The sequence below is a fragment of the Camelus dromedarius genome, chromosome 3, assembly GCF_036321535.1.
Source record: "Camelus dromedarius isolate mCamDro1 chromosome 3, mCamDro1.pat, whole genome shotgun sequence".
Lineage (NCBI taxonomy): Eukaryota > Metazoa > Chordata > Mammalia > Artiodactyla > Camelidae > Camelus > Camelus dromedarius.
The window spans coordinates 115,434,835-115,456,996 of NC_087438.1; the positions used below are offsets into that span (position 1 = coordinate 115,434,835).

Sequence of the window (22,162 nt, forward strand, 5' to 3'; positions counted from 1 at the left end):
GTAATTGGTCTGTTCATACAGTCCATTTCTTCCGGGTTCAGTCTTGGTGAATTGTACCTTTCTAAGAAATTGTCCGTTTCTTCTATGTTGTCCTTTTTGTTGGCATCTAGCTCCTCATAGTAGCCTCTTGTGATCCCTTACATTTCTGTGGTATTGGTTGTAACTTCTCCTTTTTCATTTCTGATTTTATTAATTTGGGCCCCCTCCCTTTTTTTCTTAATGAGTCTGACTAAAGGTTTATTAGTTTAGCTTTTCAAAGAGCCAGCTTTTAGTTTCTGTTGTTTTGTTTTGTTTTTTAGTCTCTGTTTCATTTATTTCTGCTCTAATCCTTATGATTTCTTTTCTTCTACTAACTTTGGGGTTTGTTTGTTCTTCCTTTTGCAGCTACTTTACGTATAAGATTAGGCTGTTTACTTGAGATTTTCCTTGTTTCCTGAGGTAAACGTATCGCTATAAAGTTCCCTCTGAGAACTGCTTTTGCTGTGTCCCAGAGGTTTTGGATTGTTGTGTTTTCATTTTCATTTGCCTCAAAGTATTTTCTGATGTCTTCTCTGATTCCTGCAGTGAGCCACTAGTTGTTTAGTAGCATATTATTTAGCCTCCACGTGTTTAAAGTTTTTGCAGTGTTTTTCTTGTAGTTGATTTCTAGCCTTATAGCCTTGTGGTCAGAAAGATGCTTGGTACGATTTTAATTTTCTTAAATTTGCTGAGGCTAGCTCTGTGGGCCAGCATGTGGTCAGTTCTGAAGAATGTTCCATGTGCACTTGGGGAGAATGTGTGTTCTGTTGCTTTCGGATGGAATGCTCTATAGATATCAATTAAGTCTGTCTGGTCTAATGTGTTATTTAGGGCCTGTGTTTCCTTATTGATTTTCTGTCTGGATGATATGTCCATTGATGTAAGTGGGGTGTTTAGGTCCCCCACTATTATTGTGCTATGGTCACTGTGTAAGGGATTTCTCTTTTTATGTCTGATAACAACTGCCTTATATGTTGAGGTGCTCCTATGTTGGGTGCATATGTATTTACAATTATTACATCCTCTTCTTGGATTGATCCCTTATGCATTCTGTAGTGTCCTTCTTTGTCTCTTGTAACAGTCTTTATTTTAAAATCTACTTTGTCCGATATAAGTGTTGCTAACTCCAGCTTTCCTTTGGTTTCCATTTGCATGGAATATCTTTTTCCGTCCTCTTATTTTCAGCCTGCATGTGTCTCTAGCTCTGAAATGGGTCTCTTGTAGACAGCATATATATGGGTCTTGGTTTTGTATCCATTCAACCAGTCTGTGTCTTTTGGTTGGAGTGTTTAATCCATTTACATTTAAGGTAATTATCAATAAGTATGTTCTTATTGCCATTTTGTTTATTGTTTTGGGTTTATTTTTGTAGGTCTTTTATTTTTTCTCTTTCTTTTTCTTTTTTTGTGCTTGGATGACTAGAGAAGTTACTTTAACCTTTGTTGTAAATCTGGTTTGGAGGTGCTGAGTTCTTTTAACTTTTGCTTATCTGTGAAGCTTTTGATTTCTCCATCAAATCTAAATGAAAGGCTTGCTGGATAGAGTATTCTTGGTTGTAAGTTTTTCCCTTATATGGTGCCACTCCCTTCTGGCCTGAAGGGTTTCTACTGAAAAATCAACTGATAACTAATCACTTCTTTTGATAGGCTTATTGACTCCAGAACACTGTAGATCTCTGCGTTGGGGCTTGAGAAACCCTCGTACTATAAAGACACATGTACCTGTCCTCCTGAGAGTGAATGAGAGCGCATATAGGCCTCGGGCTGGTAGGATCTTGGACCCCCCACCCTCCAACAAAAGCGTCTGTGGCTGAGATGAGCTCTTCTGTGTCCCAGAGCTGTGTTGAGGCTGAAGCAATATGATGGCTTTTTCATGGGAAATATGGGAATTTTATCTGTTAATTCTGATGGTGGACATGTAGTTGGAGAGGACCCTTCCAGTTTCAAATACCCAGTCTCTACCACCATGTCCAATGTGCCCTTCCCATAAAAGCCATGGTGGAATGCAAGGGGTCAGGATGAATGCACCAACAGCAATGAGTAGAATAAGATTCCTCGGTGACCACTGAGATTGCCCTTCTTTCCCGTGAAAGAGTGTGTCTGTGTGGTTGATTCTGACTGTCATCAACAAGTCTTAGTGGGCCCTGTGGCTTGCATGCTGGGAACAGTGGATGCCGTGGTCATGAATCAGGATGCTGGCTTCAGGACAGAGGAAGTGGTGATCCCTGAGCAGCTGGGCCGGGAAGCCCCATGCACAGGAGGGGCAGGGCTTCGTGCTAGGTAGCTGCCTCGTTCTCCTTCCCTGCAGGGAGAACCTGGTTTCCTAAGAGATTGTCTTTTTGAGGTAAAACACATGTTTCATATTTAGAGAAGAATTCTGAGCTGTGTAGTTGAAGCTCAGGCCTAAGTAGGAATGAGCTAAATTTCCGGGGGGAACGAAAATGCAGGAAAATCTGCCTCCATTCATCTGTGGTTTCAGTGCAGACGCTATTAAAGTCATCATGTGGAAATGGGTCTCGGTGACCTAAACTGCATCTGGGGTGCCAGAGAGAAGATCAGTCACGATTTCCCTGAGGGACAGCCATGCTCAGGGCTGTGCGGCCGCCCCCTGCGTGCTGGGCCCCTGCAGCGGGTGTGTGGCTCCGGCTGCTGCGGCTGTGGCCGTCCACCCTCCGCTGTGGGAGGGCACGTGGTGCAGACGGCCGGGAGAGGAATCAGAGTCCCTGAGATGGGTTTGGCAGAGTCTCTCGAATCATTTTCCAGTGTTTGATGCACTCACCTTTCCTGCCTCAGAACTGCTACTCTTTCGTTACCAAGTCTTTGGCTACCAAACATTTGATACAGCATTTGGAAGTGTCAAACACAAGCGGCCAGGCTCCACCCCTAGAATATGTAAAGTGTCTTCCTGATTTCTTAATCTCCAGTTCTCTGTCTTGCCCTGTGTTTGGTGTTTTTTTCATCCTGCCTCCCTCTTTCAGCCAAAAGGATTCAGAGAAAAAGCTGGCCCAGGTCTCATCTCCTGGTTTATCAGGCACCAGCCTGGTTGCGGGGACCAGCGCTGTGTGAACTCTGGGACAGCAGTGAGGGGAGGCTTGCACAGGACGCTCTCGTCATTTCCCATAAAGAGGGACGCACAGAGTGTGGACTCGTGGCAAATTTTTAGGTCATAGTTTTGAACTTTCTGTTTGATTATATTCAGGCATTTAGTCTGCCTATATTGTATGTGATACCTTTATAAACAATAAAACACAAAAATGCACAAAAATGAAAAGAAAATGAGGTGACTCAATCACCCCAATCAGAAGGTTTGTTGACTAGAAAACATAGCCAGTCAGCTGGCATGGAGAGGTTTACCGAAAAGGCGTCTCTGTAGCTGTCCGCGCTGGGGAAATGAGCGAGGCCCTGCGCTTTAGATTCTGTGTGTCTGCCCACTCTGCTTGCTTAGCGGAGCCACGCTCCACGTGGACAGGCAAACTCACTGGAGCCTTCCTGAAATAGTTCTAGGGCAGTTCTCTGCTTGCTGTGAAGCTATCTTAAGAAATTCATGTCCTTCTTTTCTTTTTTTCTTTCTTTTTTAGAAATTATGGAATACATTTCACCTTCAGTAACTCCACCATTCTGCTTTTTTCCCCCATACTCTGTTTCCAGGTATTTAAATTTGTCCTGATTAATCTGTCTCCTCTCCTAGTCAGGGAAAAAAAAAAATCGGTCATTTCTTGCATAACTAATCTATGTAAAAGAATTGTGTTTAACAGTACTCTTCGGCCCAAAATAAATACCTGAATAAATGAATTGTTTAGCCCTGGCTTCAGTGCGTTAACTGTCTGTTTGGAGAGATGACAGACCTGGGTTTCCTTGATGACTGTCAGGACAAAGTCGTGAGATCATGAGCAAGGGGTGGGTCCATGGTGCTTGCCATCCCCTGTGGCTGTGGGTTAGGCCACATTCCAGGACTGACGCGTCTTAGGAAGAAGAGATGGCTATACGGTTAGGCCCTCAACAGTGAAAAGGCAAGGGCGATGTATTCCAGCCTGCAGGACCACCGACCAGTGCGGGGAGGACTTGCAGGCACCTTTGTTGGAGCAGGCTCTGTGGGGGGGTCTGGGGACAGAGAGCTGGATGTGGCCACTAACTTTTCAGTACCTTCCTGCCAGGATTTTGTGCTGTAAGCAGTTGAGAATCATTGAAAGAGTTTAGGCAGGGAGTGGTGGGATAATTTCAGATTTTAACCCGTTCTCCTCAGGTTCTGTTACTATCCTCTGCTACCTTCTAAATCTGTTTCAGACTGTTTATTTCATTCATTAATTCCGGGGCACAGTTAGAAAGTTGTGTTTTTATTTACGGCTTTGATACCCATCCAGAGATTAACAATGAGCTAGGTTATGTATTTAAATGTATGGTACTTTAATTGTGAGTTATTAATAAGTGTTCCTGACATCATATCCTATGTCATTTCTAAATGTTAAACCATAAGAAGAGACTTGGTAACCGGGACGAGGTTCCTAGTAACTCTTGCTGTCCACACATAGTGGGCATTTCAGTAAGAGAACGTGTGTCCTGGGATGAGCCCTGGACTAGGAAGTGCGTCCTCGCACTGGTCCCGCCTGCAGCTCTGCAGTCCTGGGGAGGCTGCTCCCCTCCCCCGGCCTGGGTCTCTACCTCAGAGAAACAAGGGTACTGACTTGTAACATGTTCCAGTACCTACCATCTAACGTAGAATCTACCTCAAAGAAATGAAAGCCGAGTTGCAGGAATATGCCATGCCTTCCTTTGAAATACTCGTTCATGGTTTTCCTGTCTGCCCGGTTGGTTAACTAGGGTCACTGGTGAGCGTGAGCATTGCTTGGACAGACACGTGGTGCCCCAGCCCAGCCCTGCCTGCTGTGGTTTCCTGTGCCTCCCACTGCTGCCCTGTGAGATTGCCCCAGATGACCAGCTCTGCTCCACAGCAGCCTCAGGCCTCCCGTCATGTTGGCTGTGGTCTCCGCTCCAGCCCAGGCCCACGGTGTGTGGGCGGTGCTTGTCGGGGTAGGAGGGCCCGTCAGCAGGGGCTGTGCTCTCTGCCCACGAGAGAGGTGCTGGGCGGACGCGCCACACCCCCTCACATGGAAGCTGTGGCATGAACCCACGCTGCCTGGAGGGGGCGTCTGCCCTTCAGGTCCAGATGTCCATGTGGATGAATCCCGGGGGTGCTTTCCGTCTCTTCCGCTGCCCTCGGGAACTGTGGACAGGGAGGAAGCTGCCAGATAAGGAGCTCTGAGGTCTTGTGCCAAGGACGGGGTTCCAGAAAACACCAGCATCCCAGTGAGCAACTTCCAGAGCCGCTGCCTGGCTGGGCAGAAGGTAGGATGCCAGAGGCCAAAACGAGACGCTCAGGCATCTTGATCGAGAGGAGAGCTTGTTCTTGTTTGGGACATTTCCCTGCGGTCTCCACCAGCATTTAAATGAACCTCACATCTTGAAATCAAGTGTCTGATTGTATTGTTATTGAGTGCCTGGCTGTAGCAGCATATTTGTATTACAACCTTGTTTTCTATGGTGGTAAAATATATATAATATAAATTTTGCCACTTTAACTATTTTAAGTGTAAAAGTCAGTAGTAGTAATTACATTCAAAATGTGTGCAACCATCCCCACCATCTATTTCCAAAGCTGTTTCGTCACCCCAAACAGAAACTCAGTTACGGTGAAGCACTAACTCCACATTCTGCCTCCTTCCTTGGCACCTCTGATCTCTCCAACTCACCTGAACTCGTAATTCCGTGAACAATAGTTGGATGGTTATACACGTTTTGTTTACATTCATCATTGATGGTCACTCGGCCTGTTTCCACCTCTTGGCTGTTGTGAACACAGCTGCCCTGCACGTTCATGTACGGGTATCTGAGCCCCTGCTTTCAGTTCCTTTGGGCGTACACCTCGGGCTGGAATCGCTCGGCTATAGGACAGTTCTGTTTAGCTTTTTGATGAGCTGCCAAATTGTTTCCTCAGCAGCTGCACCATTTTACATTCTCACCAGCTGTGTATGAGGGTTCTACTTTCTCCACATCCTTGCCAACATTTATTTTCTCTTTTGAAAATTCTAAAATTATTCTATCCTGGTGGATACGAAGTGGTACCTCATTGTAGTTTTGACTTGCATTTCCCTGATGGCTGATGACGCTGAGCATCATTTCATGTGCTTATTAGCCATCCGTGCGTCTGGAGAAATGCGTAGTCAAGTTCTTTCCCTGTTTATTAATTGGGTTGTTTGTCTTTTTGTTTGTTAAGTTGTAGGAGTTCCTTGCATTGTGGATATTAAGCCCTTAAAGCTGGCTTGCAAATGACTGTCCCATTCTGTAGGTTTTTTTTTTTTTTTTTTCTTTTTGGCTTTCCTGATAATGTCCTTTGATGCAATTCTGACACCAGCCCCGAGCTGGTATACCATGATTCAGTTCTGGCACTAACCACTCACTGTTAGAGCAGACCCCGCACGTTAAACGGCCTAGTCCCCAACACAGACTCCTTGAGACACCAGTCACAGTGGTGTCCCAAGGCCACTTGCAGTTCGGACCAGCTGCTTACAAATCTGGGGGGGGTTCCCATGACACCTCTTGGGTTTGATCATTCATTAGAGCAACTCACAGAACTCAGGAGAGCATTCTAGTCATGATTATGAAAGATCCAAATCAGACCAGGAAACAGCCAGATGAAGAGACCCAGAGGGCGAGGTCTGAGTGGTCCCAGGTGCAGAGCTTCTGTGCTCTCTCCCAGTGAATGGACACATCACCCTCCTGGCACATTTTTAACCTGTCTTACAGGTAATGGGTTTTACCTGTTTAACAACCAGATAGCTCCACTGAGCCTCAAGTGTCCAGAGTTTTTATTGCTTCCTTATGTAGGCATGATTGTGGGAATCACTGGTCAAGTGACTGAGCTTAGTCACCAGTCTCCCTCCTTCCCCCTGAGGTCACAGTCCCTACCCTCCAATCAAATGGCTGGTCTTTGAAGCATGGGCAGCTTCCATCCTGAAACTGTCTAGGAGCCTAAACTCAGATGTGGTCCCAGGGGCTCATGGGTAACAAAGGCACTTGGAAGAGTCCAAAGATTTAGAGTCCATCTCCCAGGAGCCAAGGACAAAGGCCAGTCACATTCTTTCTACTACAACAGGTGCACAGAAGTTTTGAATTCTGATGAAATCCCATTTATCCATTTTGCTTTCCTTGCTCACGCTTCTGGTGGCATATATAAGAATTCATTGCCAAATCCAAGGTCTTGAAGTTTGCCTGTGTTTTCTTCGGAAAGTCATTGATCCATTTTGAGTTAGTTCTTGTATATGAAGTGAGGTCCAGCTTCATTCTTTTGCATGTGGGTGTCCGGTTGTCCTAACGCTGCTGACTGAGCAGACTACTCTTGCTCCGTTGCGTAGACCTGGCTCCCTTGTCAGAGCCCACTGGCCATAGATCCTTCGGTTTCTCTGAAGACTCCCCATTCTGTTCCATTGGTCTATGTGTGTCTGTTCTTACGCTGGTGCCGTACTGTCTTTATTACTGTAACATCGTAGTGTGAGTTTTCCAGTTTCATTCTTCTTTTTCAAGTTGTTTTGACTATTTGGGGCCCCTTGCAATTCTACATGAGTTTGAGGGTCAGCTTTTCCATTTCTGAGGAAGAAAAAGGGCAGGGGAGCTGTTGGAAATTTGATAGGGGTTGTGTTGAATCTGTATATCGCTTTGAGAAGTATTGCTCTCTTGCCAATATTGCCTTGCAATCCAGGAACGCAGAATGTCTTTTATTTATTTAGGTAGTCTTTAATTTATTTCAGCATAGTTCATAATTTTCAGTCTTCCACCTCCTTGGTTAAATGTATTCCTAGGTATTTTATTCTTTTGGATGCTACTAGAAATGGGATTATTTTCTTAATTTCTTTTTCTGATCCTTTATTGCTGCTGTTTGGAAACACAGAGCAGGTGTGTTTATGTTGATCTTGTATCTTATACTTTACCAAATTTGTTAATTAGTTCCATGTTAATTGTGGAATTTTGGGGGTATTCTTTACATGGGATCATGTCATCTACAAATAGAGATAGTTTTGTTTCTTCCTTTCCGATTTGGGTGCCTTTTATTCCTTTTAGTTGCCTAATTGCTCCAGCTCGGACTTGCAGTGAGTAGCAGACTGTGTAGCAGTGGTGACAGTGGGCGTTCTTGTCTTTTCCTGACCCGAGGGGAAATGCTTTCCGTCTTTCCCTGTTGAGTCTGCTATTAGCTGAATTGTTCGTAAGTACCTGTTATTATGTTGAAGAAGTTCTCTTGTAGTCCTAGTTTTCTGAGTTTTTATCATGAAAGGATGTTGGCTTTTGTTATTGCCTTCTCCACATCAAGTGAGTTGATTATGTGTTTTTTTTTCTCTTTGTTCTAATAATGTGTTAATCAGTTGCTTTTCTAACACTGAACTACCCTTGTATTCTGAGATAAATCCTACTTGGATTCCATTTGCTAGTGTTTTAGTCTGTTGTGTTTTTCTTTTCATTTGTCTCAAAGAATTTCCCTCTGACCCACTGGTTGTTTAAGAGTGTGTTTTTCTTTTCTTTTCTTTTTTTTTTTTTCAAGAGTATGTTTTTGATTTCTACATGTCTGTGAATTTTTTAGTTGCCCAGATTTCTAGTTTCATTCCAGTATGGCCAGAGAAGGTGCTTTCTGGTACGTCAGTCTTTTTAAGCGTGTGGCTTGTTTTGTGGTCTCCCGTGTGGTCTGTCCTGGAGGTTGTGCCACGTGTGCTTGAGCAGAATGTGTGCGCTGCTGCTGCAGGTGGGCTGTTCCGTGTCCGCTGTTGGGTGTGGTGGGTCTATGGTGTTGTTCAAGCCGTCTGTTTCCTTATTGATCTTCTATCCAGATATCTTACCCATTACCAACATTTTTAAATTAACTTTTAAAAATAGCAGGTATTAGGTGATTTTGGGTTCAGACTGGTACGTTGGTTTTGTGCAGGTTTTAAATGTAAAATTGGACTTAATGCGTGAACACAGTGTTGGGGAGGCAGCTCAGCTGCGTGGCCGTGGGCAGCCCGTGCCTGTCCACCTCATCTGCAGCATGAGGGCCGAGGGCTGTTGGAAGCATGACTTCTGGTGGCCAGTAAGTGCCTTTGGCGCATTAGCTGTGTGGCCTTCATCAAACTGCACATTTCCCCAAAAAAGTGCTACTGCCATATTTTACAGAACAGGGTCCTGCCTCGAGGCTTGCACGGGGATGACCTGAGGATGAGGCCTGTACCACATGGAACAGAATTCTGGCGCATAGCAAGTTCTAAACAAATGTATCAGTGGGGCCCCGAATGTCTGTTGACCCAGTCAATTCTGAAGAGCCCCAAACTTAATGCATTTTCTGTATGTTCCATATTCTGAGAATGTCCCTGCTGAGGCATCTACTTCCACATTGTAAGACGAACCTCCAGTTTCTTGAGCACTTCACTTGGCTGGGATTCCATTGCCCTCTTAAAGACGTGGTTCTCATCACTGGGAAGCTCTGTTTTTGGTCTGATGGCACGTTGGTTCCCAGGACCCCCGCTCTAGTCCTGGGAGGTGCTCACATGTGCTTTCCCTTCCCAGACCTTGAGTGAGAGGGGCCATGCTCTTGCTGTGGGCCATCAGGGCTGTTTGTAACTGGAGGCTAGTCAGACTTTGAGGGCCAACAGACCCCTGCAGACTTGGGATGTGCAGACACATGCTGGTGCACAAGGCAAGTCTGTGCTCAGTTCCTCCACCCTCTGCTCTGAGAGGGGGTCATGAGGAGGGGATTCCCATGCGGGGGGCTCCTTAAAAGAGAACCCTGTACTGCCCCTGTTCATGCACAGATCACCTCAGAGCCCCCAGGAATGCAGCAGAGGGGACAGGGGGGATGCAAGGGGGCTCTGTAAGTGCTGAATGTGACAGATTGTGGCCTAGAACCTTCTTTACAGCCTCCAGAGCTTTGGCTGAGAGAGAGCCAATTTTTCCCTCTTCACCTTCTCTGTAGCATATTAATGGCCCCAACTGGTAGAACTGCAGACAGCTTGATTTATCCCAGCCCTATTCTTAAACGGTTGCTAATTTCTCACTGCAAGAAAATTTCGGTTTTTAGTGGGTCAGTTTAATAACAAGATCAGGGCAGACAGGCTAGCTAATACCAACTCACTTTAGGTGGTGAATGTTAATATTCTAATGCTCTAAATCCTGGAGTTTTGTCATAAAGTAGAGTGGGGCATTTTCTGTTTTCAGACTATCAGCTGAGACAACAACTAGCATACTACAGGCACTTCAGAAATGTTATGGCCTGCACTTGTGCGGACCGTGTCTTTCCCTGACACAGTGACACAGTGGGAGCCCACACTGGACATTTCAGAGCCCCCTGGAGGTGTCGCTCACAGCAGAGCTGGGGCCTCTGCTCCCGACTTTTACACCTTGGTCGCTGGCATGAGGCAGACAGTTATGACGTCTGGTTTTGTAAGTGGACCTACTCTATGGGATGAGCTGTTTCTCTATAATTTCTTTTCTGTTTTTATAAACAAAAGGGAAATGGTTGGGAGACTAAGATGTCCCATATCTGCTCTTATGTCAACCCAGTGTTTGTGCCGCTGTTATGAGTCTGTGGTATTGCAGGGATGGAGGTCACTAATAACATGTGGCCAATGCAGGAGGCCCTCCCCACTCTGTCCTGGGGCCCACATGGTGCCCCCACTTCCTGCCTGAGTCATGTCGGCTGTCCCCCTTCCCAGCTACTGACGCTGGTGAGCGAGCCCAGCATCCTGCCTGTGGGCGGCCGGGCCTCCTGCACCGGCTTTGTTGAGGGCCTGCGGCCCCTGAGCAGCAAAGCACTGGCTGTGTCTGTGGTTTTCCTCGAGGTTCTGCTCCCAGAGGCACTAGCACATGTGCTTTTATGTCTTACTTGTGCTGATGTGCACTGCACATTTCTTTGGACTTTATAAAAGTTAGCTTCACCTAAAACTCAGTGCACTCTTAATCAGCTAACTTCTGTGTAGTTACAAATGTGGCTGCAACAATAGCTTCTCCTGGGGCTGTTCATTAGTGGAGTAGAGACTTGGGGAGGAGTCTCTTTGACCCTGGGCCTTGACTGGGAGCCGAGTGAAGGCTCGTCTGCGAGGCCCGTTGATGTTCCGGGGCTAGGGCACGGCACATTTGGTGGCGAGACAGCTTGTCATGCCAGGCCACAGAGGTAACAGCTGTTTTGGCCAGACTTTATATACTCCATTCCTTCCATCCCATGTTATATGGAATGCACAAGATTTAATTTAATTGCCATTTAATTACTTCAGTCCCTTTCTTAAAGGAAGAAGACACTGGACCATATTCCAGGGGAACCAGTAGTCTGAGCGTTTACTCAGTGATTTTCTTTGCAGACTTAGTAGCTGTAAGGAGCTCACCTGTGTTTTCGCCGTGTTGATTGGTTTCAGTGCAGCTTTGGCAGGGTGACCGCGGGGCTCAACAGGCTGCGGAGACTGAGTGCTGTTCTTAAGGCCATCATTTGGTGAAGCTTTTCCCAAATAAAATTCAACAGGAACCAGCCTTTATTTGGACTGCACGCTCAGTGGAACGCTCAGCTTCTGCAGGCGTGCCAGCCGCTCCAGCTCACAGACTGAATCTCTGCACACCTCTTACTACTGTGAGCGCCGTGCACAGACTCAGGAGTGCAGGTTGTCTCGCTCTGGCCACTGTTCCGCTCTGGGCTGGGGAAGAGGCAGCTGACTCCTGCTCTAGGGAAAGATCGCTGATGGAAGCGTACGACACACAGGGTCAGTCACACAGAGGGCCCCTGATGGAAGTGCTGTCGTGAGGCCATGTGGCCCTGTGCTGTCCACACACGTGGCTTCCGGGCACTTAAAAAGCAGCTGGTCCGAGTCAAGATGTCCCTTAAGTATAACATTCATACTAGTCATAAATAATAATGATAATAATTGTTTATATTGACTTCATGTTAAAATAATAACACGGGGTTGATTGGTTTAAATAAACTATGTTATTAAAATTAATCACACTTTTCACTTTTTTAAAATGTGAGTATCAGAAAATTTAAAATTACAGGGGTGGCCCTCCTTACACGGCACACCTTGCCATAGCTGCCCGGGGCTCTAAGAGCTGGCCCAGGTTCTGGGGCGTGGCCTCCCTTGGGTGTGTGAATAGACTGCCCATCCCTAGTGAGAGCCCTTTTGCCAATTTTTAAGGGTCTTGTGCAGTTTCTGTCAGTGTCTCAGTGATGTGACCTCTGCGTCCTCGTCATGACATCTGCTGTCCATGCAGTGGTCACGTCAGGGCCGCACCAGGAGCTGGACCCCGGGAGCTCGGGCAAGTTGCCCACCCCCTCTTAGCCTTGTTTGTGAAAGAGTTAGATTGAAGATTAACAGAATAGTTAGGGCACATCTCAGGGTCCCATAACTCCTACCCTTCTATAGGATAACTGGGGGATGGGAACCCAGGAAACAGAACCACGTATACATATGCTTTAATCCCCAGTTTTGCTCTTCTCTGAGAGCGTGTGGACGTTGGGATGAGAAAGGCTGCGCCACGTTATCAGCACTGCTTATCTGACAGGCACTAATTCGGAATTGGATGTTGGAGGACTTTTATTTTCTCCTCTAAGTTCTGTTTCCGAGTTTTCTATGTGCACAGTTATTACTGGAACAGAACAAGACAGCTGACAATCTGCCTAAAGGGAACACATGGCTGTCTTGCTGAAAACTTGTCTCCTGCCATCAGCACATGTACAAATGGTGATTGTTTACAGTTGGGGACCTTGTGGTCCAGAAAGACAGTTCAATTGGAAATAAACTTGACCACATTTGGATATGACTGACAGGGACATAGAGGGTGCAGAGAGAGCTGCAGGGGGTTTGTGCAGCCGGTCACCCAGCACAGGAGAGAGACCTCAAGCAAGCGTGTCGGATCAGACACAGCTGCATGGCCAGAGCTGGGCTTCCAGGGGACATCCTGTGCAAGTTCCTGATGGAACGGCCCTATTATCACACTGACGTGGAGGTAACGAGGAAGGAATAGTTGACCAGAGAGAGCAGCGTGGAACGACCTGCCTATCGTGGTGGTGAGTGCTGACTTTTTTATTATGCTGTCTGGGCCTCAGCCGTATGAGATCATAGAAATAAGAGATGGAAAAGACCTCCTGTATTAGGTCATCCAGCCCATCCCCTCCAGAGCTGACTGACCCCACAGTATACTTTCCAGAGCTCCGTCCAGTTTTTCAAGTGACTCAGCTGATGGAGTTTCCACCAGTTCCCAGAGGATGCAAAAAGGTGGTGTCTGAGACTGCTAACTTGGACCAGGACTTAGTCTTCTGTCTCATGACAAAGATCCCAGCAGTGATGCTTTGTTTGGAAAGAGATGTGGGGGTAAATCCTGTCTCTGTCACTAACTTGCGTGTAACTGCGGATGGATGACCTCAGCTCGCCTCGTCACCATGCCCCCCTCCGCAAAGCGGGGGTGCGTGGCTGGGCTCTGAGACTTGGCGGTGGCACCTTACATAGCGCTGTATAGTTTTCACAGCTTGTTCACATTTGTGATCTCATTTGAACCTCTTCATTCTTAGGAAAGGAGTTGGTCTTGCTATCCTCTGGGCCATCTCCCTGCCTTTATCCTGTTTCCTGTTAATCAGACGAAGCAGTTCTTCCAGGCAGTGGGTGGTGGGCCAGGTGGTCAGGAGTCCCTTTCGACTGTGTTCGCAGAGCTGCTTTCCTTTGACCACATGGCTACTGTCATGCCTTCTGAGACAACACATGGGATGCACTTTACTCCCCTTGAGGAGTGGCCTCCTCTCCCAGGCAGTAGCACTGCTCAGGGCTGTCCCAGGCCTCCTGGTGGAACCTAGAGCTTTCTTGCCTGTGTCACCTGATGGGAACTGCTAGGGAGAGGGGCGACTCCAGTGTGAAGCATGATCTGTTATCAATAGATTGCACTCGGGGTCCTTTGTGGTAGTCACCCAGGCTGTTCACTACTGATATCCATCCCATGTGACAGAGGACTTTGAATGGGTCTGTAGGCGGGTTGATCCACTGGGAGTTAGTAAACAGGGCACCAAGGGCTCATCTTAATCATTTAGATTCTGCAGTGCCTTTTTCTTGATCTAACCAATGATCTGAAACTTTCTCTAAAAGAGAAGAGGTATTAACATTTATTGCAAGTAGTTGGTCACTAAGATTTCTCGTAAAATCATTTCTTTTTGCTGTCAGCTTAAGGACATTGAATTTTTAAACCCAGGTTCAGTAACTGTGTAATTAAAAGCACATTTCACAATGCAGCTAGTCTCAAAAGGATTGTAATAAAATGGCTGCTCTCACCCAGTTCATGGAACTGTATGAAGTATGACATGAGTCCCAGCTCTGGGGGCGAGGGGCTGCCATCCAGCTTCCTTGATCTGGCTGTGCCCTCCACCCTGCGGGCACCACCCTCCCCTGCACCACCCTCCCCTGCGGCATCGCCGTGGTTTATGCATTTCTGTGTGTCTTCCACACGTCTGTGCCTGCTGGTGCTGCCCGTTCCTCCCTGCAGAACCCCAGGGCCGTCTCCCAGCACTTGCCACTAGGCTCATGGGGTTGTGTCGTGTAACTGCTTCATTGCCTTGTGTTATTTCTGCTGTTTTGTTCCACCTTTTGTATTTGTATATACAGTATTTCAAACATACAGAGAAAAAGGATTTTGTTTTTCTTTTTCAATTTTGTTTTTCCAGCTTTAGTCTGCACCTAGGTGCTTGGGTTTAGACAAGTAATGAAAACAGTGATTAGGCGAGAGCTGGAACCCAGATCTAAGTTGTAGGCTCCAGGTCCCTGGTTCCGCCCTGTGCCAGCCTGCCATGCTACTGTTTGCAGGAATTCCACATGAATGTGGTAACATCCGCAGCAAGGCTGTCAGCATCAAGTGAAACAGCGAACCATGGGCTGGATGTAGCAGTGCCCGAGGGGTGCACCTCCTGGGCTGTGTGGTCAGTCTCCTTGCTGATAACCTGGAGCCGGGGCCAGAAGGCAGATACGTCATCTCCCAGCAGCTAGTGCCAGAAAGTGGCCGAGCTGAGACCCGCACCCAGGCTCAGAGCCGCAGGCTCTGGCTCTGTGCTCAGTGTCTTCATCACCCTCATTGTCACCGAATTTCTTAAGTGTTGTAAAACTGATGGAAAGAAATAGTCTCTGTTTTTGTGAGAAGAAAAGGCAGCCCTTCCTGTCATCTGTGCCTCTCTTGCAGATCCTGAAGAAACTGAAGGATCTTGCCTTGGATGCCGAGACGGAGCTGGAGAGACAGGATGAGGCCCTGGACGACCTCACTGCAGCGGTGGACCGGACAACCTTAACCATTGACAAGCACAATCGACGAATGAAAAAACTAACATAGGAGGAAAAGAAACCATAGAGGTGACTGCTTTTAATGAGAATCACTTCTCTGAATATGTTGTTCTCAACCCCTGCATGCTTCCTTGAAATGAAGACCCCAGGAAGTCATTCCAAGGGCCCTGTCCCAGGAGGTGCACGGCTGCCTCAGGATGGAAGGCGGCTGTGAGGGCGGTGGGCAGCTTAGCTTGGGGTAATCATGGCTGCACCAAGGGATCTGAAGGTAAAGCTACAGGAGGGGAGTTCTTCCTGCAAACGCAGTGAGCAGCCTTCCCACAAGGCGCTCTCGGGCTGCGCGGGGAGCCAGGAGCACATGTGCATTCGGATCTGGGGCTCAGCCCTACTGAGGCGGCCACCGCAGCACGGTGGCTCTTCCCCTGAGGGTAGGCTGCACCCAGTACTCAGGGGCCACTGCATGGTCACAACCCCAGGCCTCCAGCAGCACAGCTAACCGCGCTTTCATCCTTTCTCCATTCTTGATAAGCATAAAAGGATGAGTTGTCTCTGTGAAAGCGGTCTACTTATTTCTAACTCTCTGCCCATCTGAACACTGCAGGCGTACCCCGTGTGAACAGAATCTCTCCTCTGGGGCCACATTCAGGCCTGAGCCGCCTCTCCTACGTGGACCGCTCGGCCTAGACCCCACGGCCTTTCCTTTCGTTCCATTTCCCTCTGGTAGACAGGTCAGTGTCTGGTTATATTGTGATCTTCCAACCAAAGCTGAGAGTCCAGTCACCTCAAGGTCATCCTATAAATACTCTTTCACTGCCCAGTTTTTAGTCAAACATGAAAATAGTACAAACTACCTATTTTAAAAAGTAATTTTTGCTTTTCTGCCCCATTTCTATTCAGAAACAAAAGACAAGTGCTAATTTTAAGACATTTTTTGAAGATATGCATTGATGCTGCTTTCCGCTTGGTTTGGGGTGTCTTAGTGTGTCCCTGGGAAAGCCCCTCATGGGAAGACAAGGGGAAAGTAGAGAAGTGGGCGATCCCCTTTCCTTCTCACCACAGGCCACCCCAGACTGCTCTGCAGTAGCCCCTCAAAGAACTACGCACCAAGAGGCTCACTGAGACCTCCCAGAGATGGTACTTTAAAGTACCTCTCCTACAGCCCTGCCAGGAAGGAGCCTCCAGGCCGTGCGCCGCCCCGCAGCACTGCTCCACTTGCGTCCTAAGCCCTGGATGTTTTTAAGAATGAGTTCACAGGTGCAGTGTTAGCTTTCTGGGGCTGCCCTAACGAAGTACCGCAAACGGGGCTTACTGCAATGCGAATGCACTCTCTCCCAAGTCTGGAGGCCAGGGTCAAGGTGTGAGCACGCTGTGTCCTTCTGGAGGCTCTAGGGGAGGCTCTTTCCTGCCCCTGCCAGCTGCTGGTGCCTCTGGTGTCCCTGGGCTTGTGGCTACATCACCCTAATTTCTGCCTCCGTTTCACCTGGCCGTCTTCCTTTGTCTCTGTGTCTCAAGTCTGCCTCTCCTTTCTCCTGTAAGGACACCTGTCATTGGAGTCAGGGCTCACCTAATCCAGGGTGATCTCTTTGCAAGGTACTTACCTTGATGACATCTACAAAGACCCTATTTCCAGATAAGGGCACGTGCTGAGGTTCTCAGTGGGCATGAATTTGGGGCCGTCTAGGGATGTGCAGCCTTGGGAAGCTGACCTATTCCAAGAAGACATGGAAAGTAGCCCTTCTAGAAAGTCACGTTCATAAGGGCTTTTGATTCTTTTTTTAACTTGCTAACTTACATCCCTAGTCTCTGTTCGTCTCATTTGGTTTGTACTTACCAGCCTCCAAAATGAGAGGTGGGCCTGTTCTCTCAAGGTTCCTTACTGCAATGCAGGCGTGTGAGCGGCTGCCCTTGACAGTGCCTGGCACATCAGGGGTTGGGGCCCTCAAAGTTCAGGCCCATTTCAGGGGCGGTCTGGCCCCCGGGTGGCCTCTTCTCCTTATCCTTGACAGGGAGGGGCAGCGAGGGCGCAACAGATGTGACGATGTGTCAGAAAGGACAGTTACCGAGAGCTCATGCCCGGAGGCGGCAGCAGCTGGATCCTTGTCCTCGTGGAACTTGGAGCAGTGCTGGGGGCGGGGCAGCCCATGAGGAGCAAGCTTCCCCGAGGCCGAGTGCCTGGTTCTCACCATGGCCACACACTGGGCTCGGGCCAGGGCCTCAGAAGACACCAACACATGTGCGTGCACACACCGATCCCGGGCCCCTCAGTCAGCATCTCTGTGGGCACACACGCTCCACAGATGTTTCTAAGGAGCACACAGGACAAGATCCACAGGCCAAGGGACTTAGCTACCACCAGGCCTATTTTCTCTCTCTCTCCATCTAGCTTGGAGAGCCCTGGGCAGCTAAAATGAAAGTGAATCTGTTCCATTCGTAATGCTGTTCTGAATCCAGGCAGACCCCGCTCAGGGGTTCTCAGCTCAGCCTTCAGTGGCCCGTTGGCACCTCCTTGTCCTGAAAACAGATACCATCCAGCACTCATGGGGCATCAGGGCTGCACACACCTCGGCTGCTAACAGGCCTCTAGAAAGCAGGGAGTGGGACCCGGCTGGTGGCCTGTGCCTGTGAGTTAGCGCTGAGCGCTGTGGGCCTCACCTTCTCCTTATCCATCACTTGGGAACGCATAAAGCCCCGACACTCTGGGCATACAGGTGTGTGGTACTGAAGACATTGTACCACAACAGGATTATTCTCCAGGACTTTTCTCTCCCATGAATAATTGTTAGAGACTATGGTCTGTCTATGTGGAGACTTAAAGAGAGTTAAAAAAAAAAAAAGCCATCAAGAGCCATTTTATGCTATTTTTTAAACCTTGGCCCCAGAGTTAAGTTTTTTTAAGCATAACCCCTTCCAGGAAGTAGCAGAAAATCCATCTGTCAGACCGTTAGTCACTAAGGCTGAAACAAAGTTGCCAAGAACCCTGTAAAGCCAGGCAGTGACTCCCACAGCACACTGGTCCCCAGCCCAGGTGCACTGACTCCACCTCCCACCGCTCCCTCAACTCTTGGTGCTCCGGCTCTGCCTCCACATTCTGGGCACGGGAGGGGCACGAGGGGGATCGGACACTGGGAATACCGGGGGAAGGAGAGGAGCAGGTAGGCTGGGGATCTCCTGCCATCCTCAGGCAGCCCAGGAACTAAGTGTCACGATGCCTGGAACCCAGTGGATCCCATCAGGTGAGCAGACCCTCAAGAGACTGGCAGGAATGGCGCACAATCCCATTGTCTCACCATCATTGCCAGTGTTTGGCTCAGGACCTGTTGTGTCTCCTGTTTTGTTTTTTTACTTTCCTGTTATGGAGCTTGCCCTCTGACATTGATTGGTTTGTGTACAGGGTCAAGCTCACCCGTGTGCTTTATTTCAGCACCAAAATCTGTTTGCCCCTTAACCTGTGGCGGAGGGAATGGATTCTGTTAGTTTGTTGTCACTCCTTAAGGCGTTTGCACTTCCTAAAATACCAAATGCTTTGAGCTCAGTTTTACACTCTGTAAAGGTGGGCAAAATGCAAGACCCACGTCTGATGCAGCTGTGAGACCAACATGGAGCTGAAATGAAGCTGCTTTGACATTTCATCAAAAATGGCTGAATCTTTCATTTGTTTAGGGCAGAGGTCAGCAGACTTTGTCTATAAAAGGCCAGGTAGAAAATAATACTTCATTTTTCAAGCCATCATGACGTCTGTTGAAATGTCTCAGGCCTGCTGTTAAATGAAGGCAGCCTGGGCTTCTGAGCAGACGGACATGCTATGCTCCCAATAAAACTGCCTGTGAGATTAGAACGTGTATTTCATGTGTTGTGAAATGTTTTCTCACTTTGATTTTCTTCTTTAAGCCATTTGAAAATTCAGGCATGTCCTTAGCTTGCAGGTTGTGAGAACAGGCTGCAGGTGACTGTAGCCACCTGCCCAGGTGGGTGTGTTCCTTTTGAGGTTTCACATCAGAGTTGTGCAGCCTGGGCTGCCCTGGAGGGCAGCGTCCTTCCCTCCTCAGCCCGAGCATGGCCCGAGCCCGTCACATAGCACTGCTGCCAGTGGCCAGAGCTGAACCTAGGCTCGTGGCTGGGAGGCTTCTTGGTATTCTCGCTATAAAAGATGAAAAAGGACATAATGAAAAAGACAAAAAGAACATAATGAAACATGAGAAATTAATGACAAAATCTTTAAAAGAGTCTATTGTGAAAAAAATGGAGATATGAAAACTGTTTGATGGGGGGGGGATAGCTCAGTGGTACAGTGACTGTGGAGCACGCACGAGGTCGTGGGTTCAATCCCCAGCACCTCCATTAGTAAATAAATAAACCTAATTACCTACCCCCACCCCCCAAAAAAAACCCAAAAGAAAAAAGAAAAATGTTTGAATACATTTGAATGTGTGTAGATTCATGGTTATGGTTGTATTTGGGTATGTCTTAGGGAAAGTGACACTTTCTCAAAGTTGATCATTAAGGATTCAGGATCTAATGTCAGATATAAGTTCTTTATGATATGAAAAAACTGTTGAGTCTCTTCAGATTTCTCTGGAAATAAAATGAGCAGATGAAGGATGCTATGTCTTATCAATATATTTATTGTGTATAAATGGTAATACATGTCTGGACTTCATTTAAATGTTCCATCACGTGTTCCAGTCCTTATATTTTGCCAAATAATCTAAACCAGATTCTGTGCCAAATACCCAAATTCTGTCTACATCATGTACTCCATTATCAAATAGCAAGAAGTTTTCACCATTTTCAAGAAGCTTAGGTGGGAGGGTACAGCTCAAGTGGTCGAGCGCATGCTTAGCCTGCATGAGGTCCTGGGTTCAATCCCCAGTACCTCCTCTAAGAACAAATAAATAAATAAACCTACTTACCTCCCCCCCCAAAAAAAAAACTTTTAAAAAATTAATTAATTAAAAAAAAAAGCAGTTACCCTCATCAGGAATCACATAGCCATTTCTTTTTGGGGGCTAGGAGGCCGTTGACTCTTCTTTTCCCTTAGGCTTCTAGTATCTCATGATAAATTTGGTAAAGAAAGTATTAGAGAACAAGTTGTATCTAAATCAGCTAAAGAATCGATAATTAGTGCTCCCAAAGACTACTGTGAATCACAGTTATTTTATCTCTTACGGCAAAATTGCCCTACAGCCAATCAGTTGTGTGGTGGAACTGCTTACAGCAAAGATGTTTACAGCAAAAATACTGGACACCCGCCAGCTCGTTTCCTGACTGTGCTCAGCTGTCCAGAGCCTCGAAGCCCACATCCCGCATCTATGAGACAAAGTCAATCCTGTTCCTTTTAAAGGCAGAAAAAGGGGACAGTGGAGAGAGGGGAGTGAGATGGGAAATGGCTGGTGCTGGTTTCCACAAGTCATCTTCTCTGAAGGCCCCCAAAATCAGCACACACACACATTTTAGGAGAGAGGGAAAAATAAAAATCAGTCCTTCGGACATTTTCAAATACCACAGAAAACCGCACTGTATGCGGTCACTTGGGGCGGGGGCTCTGGTTTGGTTTGCGATTTGATGCAATGCCCTCTTGGAGGCAGCTGTGTTGGTTGGGGCATCAACCCTGGCGTGAGACCACACTTCACGGATGCACCTCTGATGCCCACTGGCCTCACCTGTGAGGAGCTCCCTCTCCTCTCACTATTGCCAGTTTAATTATTAGCTGTGGGTTTGAATCAAACTTGAAAGACATGCAAATTGCAGTCAGTTTTCACATTTGCAACTGATTTCCATATCCACATAATATCTCCGGCTTTTGGCACCCATCGGGAAACTTGGAATAGCAGTGGGTTTGCCCAGGAGGTAATTTTCCCTGATTCATTTTGAAAGTGAAAAGCCACAGGGCTGGTCCTCCAGCCAGTCTGAAGGCAGGGGTGGTCCCGCTTCCCAGAAGGGCTGCTCTGTCTCATCCCTCAGCTTCCTCAGAGGGAAGCAGGCCCGCAGGGGCAGAGTGGGGAGGGTATCGATTCAAAGACAATGGGAGCTGCTCACCAACCCAGGAGAGCCATCCAGGGGCCACGTGCAGTGCCCAGGGGAGGAGACCCCGGCTGCAGGGGCAGGGAGCCATGAGCAGGACCAGGGTCCAGGCTGTGCTCTGCGGGCCGGCCTCTCGCTTGCAAGGACTACCATGTCCCGCATCATCCCATCACGAGTGGCTACTCTCCTGGGCTGCGCTGGCACGCACTGACTTTCCAGCACGTTCTCCCACCGGGTCTGAAGCAGCACTTTTTCCTAGGGTCCTCTGCATTTCACTCTTGTCTCCTGTCACAGACTTTGCCCCTTTCTCTCGCCCTGAGGGAGCAAGTGTGAGCTAAGATAGTGGGCAACTCACTTCCCCCATCCGTCCCTCCTGAAGGCTGGAGTGTTAGGGAAAGGGGCGTGTTCCCTAGAATGAGTAAAGGGCAGGGTGCAGAAACCCAGCCGTACGTGGAGGAGGGCCAAGGCCCCACAGGCGTCTTGAAGATGCACAGACAACCTGAGGCTGCTGCCCGGGGGGCCTCCTCCTCCACGGTTTGGGGCGCCCCTGCCCACCAGTAGTGGCTGCCCCATTCCCATGCCTAGCCCGTGGATCTGGTGCTGAGAGGCTAATGAGGCTGGCCCTTTTTTAGAGGCTTTCGGGGCAGATGCCCTGGAAGGGGGCAGGGGGCCGTGGAAGGTGAGGACAAGCAGAGAATGTGCAGACTCGGAAGATCCCTTAGATGCAGCTGTTTGGACCTTGGGCTGCATTTTCCAGTGGAAGCGATGCTCTACGGGATGGTTTGTTTCCTAATGTGACGGTAGTGTTGAGATGCG

At 48.0% G+C, this 22,162-nt stretch overlaps 1 protein-coding gene across 4 annotated transcripts in view; it reads left to right on the forward strand.

Moving 5' to 3' along the window:
- SNAP47 (synaptosome associated protein 47) overlaps nt 1–22,162 on the forward strand; it is an 85,709-nt gene that overhangs the window by 54,531 nt on the left and 9,016 nt on the right. For 2 of the 4 annotated variants that reach the window (XR_004135992.2, XM_010985377.3), the window contains 2 exons: nt 15,228–15,394; nt 15,927–19,926. Coding sequence is in view for 3 of the 4 variants with exons in the window: in XM_010985377.3 (XP_010983679.2) it covers nt 15,228–15,374 (147 nt within the window). In the remaining variant the exon portion in view is untranslated. Of the gene's footprint in view, nt 1–15,227; nt 19,927–22,162 lie in introns of those variants that run through there. The other 2 variants (XM_031449476.2, XM_010985378.3) reach the window with 2 other exon arrangements.